The 8,051-nt window shown below is 29.2% G+C and overlaps 1 protein-coding gene across 1 annotated transcript in view; it reads right to left on the bottom strand.

Moving 5' to 3' along the window:
• Positions 1–7,149: 7,149 nt before the first annotated feature.
• LOC111625284 (tyrosine-protein phosphatase non-receptor type 23-like) overlaps positions 7,150–8,051 on the bottom strand; it is a 25,788-nt gene continuing 24,886 nt past the window's right edge. Inside the window, exon 3 of the mRNA XM_023368389.1 lies at positions 7,150–7,299. Within this exon, the coding sequence (XP_023224157.1) occupies positions 7,150–7,299 (150 nt within the window). The remainder of the gene's footprint in view (positions 7,300–8,051) is intronic.

The following is an 8,051-nucleotide window of genomic DNA, read 5'->3' as shown; positions in this document are numbered from 1 at the left end:
TTATTATTCATTTGGCCAATAAATTATTATTTGGTCAATATAACAATATAAATAATTCAGTATATTTGTAATAGGAATTTATTATTTCAGGGGCTTATATCTCTCAAAGGGTCGTGAGTAGGGGTATGGTTCCTTTGACTTTATTGTTAGTACAGGGGTCTACGGTTTGGGGGGTCGCCACCTCTTCATTCGGAGGGTAAATCTTATCATTCGGACTTTAACAGAGCTGTAGAGCATATTGATAAGAACAAAAAAGTCAAAGGAACTGTGCCTCATGGAAATTTGTAAAGAACGCCCACTAGGGGGCAACCCAAGCTACTAGTTTGTAATAAAATATAAGATTATGATTTCAGTATTTATACAAAATATTGAAATGACAAATAGGAACTGTATATTCAAAGAATTTTTTTTTATTCAGTGATATTTTGTTTTCTCAATTTTTATATTTTTCTAACTATAGAATTCTTTTCTCTCATTCTTTTAAGAAAGATTGGGACTATTTCGAAATTCATAATTTTCTTTCCATCCAATATTTTGTAACTTAAACAACAGTTAACCTTTAAGTTAGTGAATACAGAGCTGAATTTAGTTTCATTTTATCAAAGTTTCATCATATGATATTAAATAAACAGACTATACATGTACATCAATCCTTAACACTGATTACCTTTATGCTTATAATAAGCATAATGTTAGTTATTATTGAGTAGATCTGTTTGAAGTTATACGTAATGATATTGTACATTACTTGCTATAAAACAACTAATAACAAGAAGTAAATTGAAACAATGAAACAGTTTTAAAGCAATCACATTACTGTCAAAATTACCACAACAAAGAAGACTAAGTCACAATTCTTAAAAAAAAATTGTAGCAGCTAAAATTTATAGAGCAAATTTGTTAAGGTTAGAAAAATCATTTCCATTATTTGTATAAGAGAAAATGGCCAGTAAAAAAAAAAATACTAGTAAAATAAAGCTGTGCAATTATTTTCACCAATTATGTACCTCTAAACCTGTTACCAGTGTGCAATTAACTTCAAAAAATAAAAAAATAAAATTTCACAAATGTTTTCAAACCTTCAACGGTTCTTCTTCAGGCGTCAACGAATTTCCGTTAGAATGTCATTAAATATGAAAATTATTTGAAATTCGAATATGTGCTAGCTGATGAATTTTTACTAGGCATGTGCACTACATACGTAGCAAATGATGAGAATTTATAGTGTTTTGGCTTTGAAGTATGTAATTGATATTTCCGGTGTTGGATAAAGTGAGGTTATTTTCACCAAAATGTAATCTTATGAGAGTTAAAACTATTATATAAATAAACTATTTGATAATCAATTAATTAATATGCATCAATGTCCTTAATTTAAACAAATTAGTCTTTCAATCACCATAACAGTGTATTTCTATTAATAGGACTTATCATACTGGCGTATAAGATTACAGCAGCACAGTCACACAAATTAAAATTGTTTTATTTATGATTACCTGTAATCGTAAATAAAACAATTTTAATCTGTGTGACTGTGCTGCTGTAATCTTATACGCCAGTATGATCAGTCTTATTAATAGAAATACAATGTTATGTTGATTGAAAGAATTATTTGATAATCAAGTTTATCAAAATTTATAACTGTTACTCCAAGAAGTATTGATAGAATTTTCAGATATTTGAATGCATGAAGATCAGAAGAAAATGCATAAATAGCTTTAAAAATGTTTAGTTTGATGGCATAAGGCAATGCAACATGAAGGCAATATGCCAAGGGGTTGCCTCCTGAGAGAACTGGCTATTATTTAAGTGTTATACACTTGAGTGAAAACCAGAAAACTCCAAATAGGCAGTCTGTTGATCAGGAAAAAACTTGAGATCAACTACCAATATTTACTTGTTTTATCCACTCAGCAATTGAAGAGCACTGAAAATGTTAATCTACAGAACTGGATTCTTCAATATCTTTTTTGATTTGAATTAATTTATGGAACCATTTATTACATCTAGATCTATACTGCCAATTATTTAATATATGCACTATCATCATAGTCTAATTAATCAAATAATAAGTATGAATATGAAAGCTTAATCCTTTATCTAAATATCACAACTTTATAATTAAGTTCANGATTATTAAAAGTATTAGATTTTTCTCTCAAACTTATAATAATACTGCATAATTAATACAGCAGTTTTAAAAGCTAAAAGTATTTTAAAATTTAAAAATAACAATTGATATTGTTATATGCTTGTATATTTTGTGTTATAATTCTGGGTGAAATTTTGGATCCTGAAAATATTCTGCATCCCCTTTACATAAGTTCATTGTACCACAATACTTGCTGCCTGCAGACAACTACACTTAATCAACCATACTTTCAGAAAACAAAATCAACAACGCAACCAAGGAAACAAATTTCCCGACTTTTCTCAAACACTAATGAAAATCCCTGACTTTCCAAATGCATAGGAACCCTGTATATTTTGAGACACCATGAAGTGTTGATACTAGACACTGGACTTTTTCATATCCACTTTATTTTCTAAAATTGAAATGTTTCACAAATTGAACTGTTAAATTATTAAGAGAAAAAGTCACATTTTGTGTAAAAAAGCAGGCATATTTAAAATACTATATATTAGAGAAACATATTATACTAGAAATTCTCCTGTCAAGCGTGACAAAATATTCAATATGAGAAAGAAATTGAAAAATTGAAAAGAGCTTCAAGTTGAGCTTGATGATGTGATGCTGTTTCTGCAGCCCTTGACAAAACCATTCTTACTAGATATTGCTCAAGTCAAACTTCACAGCCTTTACAGGCCTCAGTTGTTCTTATTCTTTTAGGTCTAGAATTTACTTGACCAATTTTACTCTTATGCTTACTCATAGGCATTTCCACCCAGACAAAATAGCAAGTCTTTTTAGTTTCATATTGATAAAACAAAGATGAATTGCATGTACAATACGTTAGTTAGACAAGTGATAACACTTTCTAAATAATGGGCTCATTAGATCGTTATTATTATTGGATAGAATGTCATGGAAAGATTTTTAAAAAATTTGTTAACAGAAGTGACACGATGTCACTATCATTTTTTAAAGTTCAAATTTTAAATTTAATAAAATAAGTTTAAAATACATCATTTGCCAAAATATTTAAAAATGCAAATTAAGGGAAATTTCCTCATCAAGCATGAATATCACATGGTCACTGATGTCACTGCAACATAAGTGCAATTACTGATCAAAAATCGATAAAACATTTATTCTATAGCTAATATTTTTGCAAAATAAATAGCCTATACTTTTTGTCAGAACATAAAACAAATATAACCAATATTTCATCTGGATTGGACAAAAATTGCAGGAGTTATAAGGAATTCATACAAACAGACAATGGCTTTTACATTAGTATAAATAATTTATTTTTAACTGATAACATATAAGTGCAAGATATAGTTATTGATTACAGAAAATGTTTATAACAATAACAGAGGTTTACTTATATGTAATAGTTAAATCAATTTTCTAAATATATTTTTCAAAATAAAATTCAAATATATATTAGTAGTGACGTACAGAAGGGTTGACTATTTGATCTGTACCTGATCGAACAATTTTTTCTTTCTTTCTAGTTAGAACATGTTTTAATTAAAAAGGTAGAAAGAAAAGGGTTCATCCAAAAGTCATTTTATGGTCTTCCTTTGAGCACAGTTTCCTTTACTTGGAGATGGACCATTTCGGCAGGAGTGTTCATAGAATCCGCCAGCTCGATGCTGGTCTCAACAATTGGATAGCTGCTGTCTGAATCTAGACATAATTATGCACACAATACCTTCCAAGGAAACTCTAGCTGTCTTCCAACTCAGTTGAGAGACCTCAAAAAATTGTCCGGCAATCTTTATTGCTTCGTTTTTAAGGGAATCGTCCAGCTGAGATGAAATCCCGTGTGATACATACTTCTATGTTGACCCCCTCCAGAAAAACCAGAGTGCCTGAGCAAAAGGCAAAATTGCTTTGTCTCTGCCAACCATTAGGCTTAAATGACATTAGTGTAAGTAGTGCCTACATATTCTCAGAAGATTACTAAAATATGTCAAAAATTACTAAATTCCTTTTCTGCTACTGTGCCAATTAAGTGATTAAATTATGTATTAATTTATTAGTTTGGTTTCTGTTATTTGAGATTTGGCCCAATAAAGCAGCTGTCCTGATTAACCGATGGCCCAATTAAACAGAATAGACTATATTAAAAATTATCTTAACATTAATAAATCTTGAAATTATTAAATTAAGTTGAATAATTTTATATGACAATATTTTCAATGATATTCAAGATTTAATGTTAATGACAAAATATCAAATAACTTCCCTTTATAAACTTACAACATGCAAATGTTTTTATCATTTTTATTTAAAAAGAATTATTTATCAATAACATTAATGGATTGTATATTTATAAAAGCAAGTTATTTAAATTTCTGCACTTAAAACAAATCAAACTATATTCAGGGTTCCTACTCAAATTTTTGTTTTAAATTCCACGACTTTCTCTGACCAACTTTGTACAAATACCCTGACCCTCATGTCCTTACGGTATGGCACATTAACAAAATAAAACATCACCTGACTTACTACAAACATGCACTATTGCTTCGCCAACTTTTTACCTGGTTATTTTTTTCTAATTAACATTTATATATTTTTTTATGATTGATGAATTAGTAAAATTAAAAATAAAATAAGAAAAACAGAATTATGGCATGTCTTCTCTACANAAATATTTCAGATATTAGATATATTTTAAAAGTTAAATATATTTTATATGTCTTTTATATCTTATGTCAAAAATTACTTATTCTAATTAAATATTGTTTAAAATGTGTGATTTTCAGACTAAATATCTTCAAATATGATTTTGTAGAAACTTGAAAATTATAGTGTTTGCTCATTCAGTATTTAATCATTAATTTTTAATAATTTAAAACAAAAAATAGATAAAACAGTTTAGTTCAATTAATACTTACATATTACTTATATTGGTACTATTACAATAAGGAACTCTTTTGTTATTGATATACAGTACAGTGTTTTAATATCAGACTGTTGATAATTCAAAGTGGAAAGAACAAAATTATTTTCAAGCTAACAAAATATTATATTATAGAAACTATTATCATAAATATCACAATATAAACAATGTAGCCATTAAATACATTATATTCTATTATATAATATATATACATACATATGTGAGATCCTGGGGTAAATATAATTAATACATGGTTAATTATGAAGTGGAAAAAACCCAGTTTGCCACCTGGCATTTCTGTCACCCTCTAGTCAGATAAACAAGAGATGATTGAATGTCTTAGCAAAAGCAACAATCTCATCCCTTTTATTTAAAAATTAGTACACAGTTAATTATGAAGTGGAAAAAACCCAGTTTGCCACCTGGCATTTCTGTCGCCCTCTAGTCAGATAAACAAGAGATGATTGAATGTCTTAGCAAAAGCAACAATCTCACCCTTTGTTTTGAGAAAGTTTATAAGATAAATCCCAACACCTGATTGTTGATGTCTAAGAACTGTGAAATTTGTTTAGATTATATCATAAGAGTCACCTTACCTGACAAAGTGTCAACAAACTGCCCAAGTTGTCAAATTCTTACAGCCCTCTCTGCCTGAATTGATGACACATCTTGAACTTAGAACCACAACAAAGTAAGTCACCTGATTTTCCTCCCATGCTCAGCGAGGATAAAAAGAGCATGCACCCAATCTTTGGGATGATTGTCAACAAAGAAGCCATCTCCTCTCCAGTCATCTTACTACAGCCGGAAGATCTGAAGACACCACTCTCTACCCAAACAACTCTAAGAGGTATTATACTTGAATGATGTAAACTCTCTCTCAGTCAGTTAGTTACTCGGAAAACTTGGTCCCTAAAGACCCTCTTAACCAGGCAAATGTTAATTATCTGTAGACTGATTGCATCAAGTCTCTCATAATCCTTTATTTTAACATTAAACTTGTTGAGTTATCTTAATGGATGCTTTATCTCGTGTTTCGCTGACCCCACTAACCCTTCCTACTTGAGCAAAGGAAACATGATTTAAATCACATGAAACAACCACCATCCATCCACTGACCCAGTGAGTAGTCCTCATTGAAACATCGTCGAAAAAAGGGCGTCTAAAAGCAGTCACCACCAGCTTCTTANCAAGTCTTTTTAGTTTCATATTGATAAAACAAAGATGAATTGCATGTACAATACGTTAGTTAGACAAGTGATAACACTTTCTAAATAATGGGCTCATTAGATCGTTATTATTATTGGATAGAATGTCATGGAAAGATTTTTAAAAAATTTGTTAACAGAAGTGACACGATGTCACTATCATTTTTTAAAGTTCAAATTTTAAATTTAATAAAATAAGTTTAAAATACATCATTTGCCAAAATATTTAAAAATGCAAATTAAGGGAAATTTCCTCATCAAGCATGAATATCACATGGTCACTGATGTCACTGCAACATAAGTGCAATTACTGATCAAAAATCGATAAAACATTTATTCTATAGCTAATATTTTTGCAAAATAAATAGCCTATACTTTTTGTCAGAACATAAAACAAATATAACCAATATTTCATCTGGATTGGACAAAAATTGCAGGAGTTATAAGGAATTCATACAAACAGACAATGGCTTTTACATTAGTATAAATAATTTATTTTTAACTGATAACATATAAGTGCAAGATATAGTTATTGATTACAGAAAATGTTTATAACAATAACAGAGGTTTACTTATATGTAATAGTTAAATCAATTTTCTAAATATATTTTTCAAAATAAAATTCAAATATATATTACATAATATATGAAAAAATACAGTAAGAAAAATGATAACATTTTATTATTTTCTTTAAAAGCAATGTATTTTTTATTTAGCATAATTAAATTTAGGCAAAATAGTTTTTTAAAGGTATTATAATAATATTAAACAAATTCTTCTGTTTTTTGTTTTAATTGAATGTTTTTTAATGTTAAAATTATATATACAACAATATTTTAGACATTTTAAAAGATTTGAAAGATTTTTTAAATTTTAATAATTTACAATAATTATTACTAAAGTTATAAATGAAAAACATCATACCATGTAAAAGCTACACATCCAGGTCTTTCTTCAGGTAAAACAAATCTGTTTTGCAGAAAATCAAGTTGACAATAATAACGTTTTAATATGCTGCATCCAGTGAAATCATGAGGGACTTTACAAGCAGACTAGAAACAATAATTATTTGAGTAAGAAATATATTATTTAAAAATTAAATATAATCCATGAACAATCACTAACAATATTACAGTCGACCCCTCCTATAACGTGGGTTCACATAATGAGGATTCGTATATTGCGGCAAAAAAATTGCAACCATATTCGTATAAAGACGCTAAAAGAGACTCATAAAATGTGGTAAAACATCATCGCTGACTCATGTTGCAATAGGATTGGTCAAATCTGGACCAATAGTGGACGAGCAGCCGAACTACTTGCACACTATGGAGAGCTTAGGCGGGTAAGTTGAGTTTACTATCGTCTGTACAGTATATAAATTAGGTACTGTAAGTCTAATACAGTACTGTAATTTTATACATTTCTTGTGAAAAAAACATTTCTTATTCAACAACCATAATTTTTATGGTTGTTGAATATGGTTGTTGTTGTATGGTTGTTTCCTGATAAATAAATGATGTCTCCAAAATTCCTGCGGAATTTTGGAGACATCATTTATTTATCAGGAAACGCGCGCCCCCGTTCAATGAGCCACTCCACGACGAAAATAAGCTTAAGCAATGGCGTCGTCAAACGGTGCACACTCGGTAAGTAATCCTACAATTTTTTTTTTATAGCATAGATTATATGGATTATTCCCAAAAAATTATACGTATTTTGGAAATGTTGAGTCAAATTAGTCTAGAATTGATTAATTTTATGGAAGAAACCTTTCAAACAGCCGTAGTCCGTAAACTGCACA

Source organism: Centruroides sculpturatus, unplaced genomic scaffold (genome assembly GCF_000671375.1).
Source record: "Centruroides sculpturatus isolate CEXI.00-Female unplaced genomic scaffold, Cexi_2.0 scaffold221, whole genome shotgun sequence".
Taxonomy (NCBI): Eukaryota; Metazoa; Arthropoda; class Arachnida; order Scorpiones; family Buthidae; genus Centruroides; species Centruroides sculpturatus.
The sequence above is the reverse complement of the archived record's forward strand: the minus strand, read 5'-3'. Positions and strand labels throughout refer to the sequence as shown.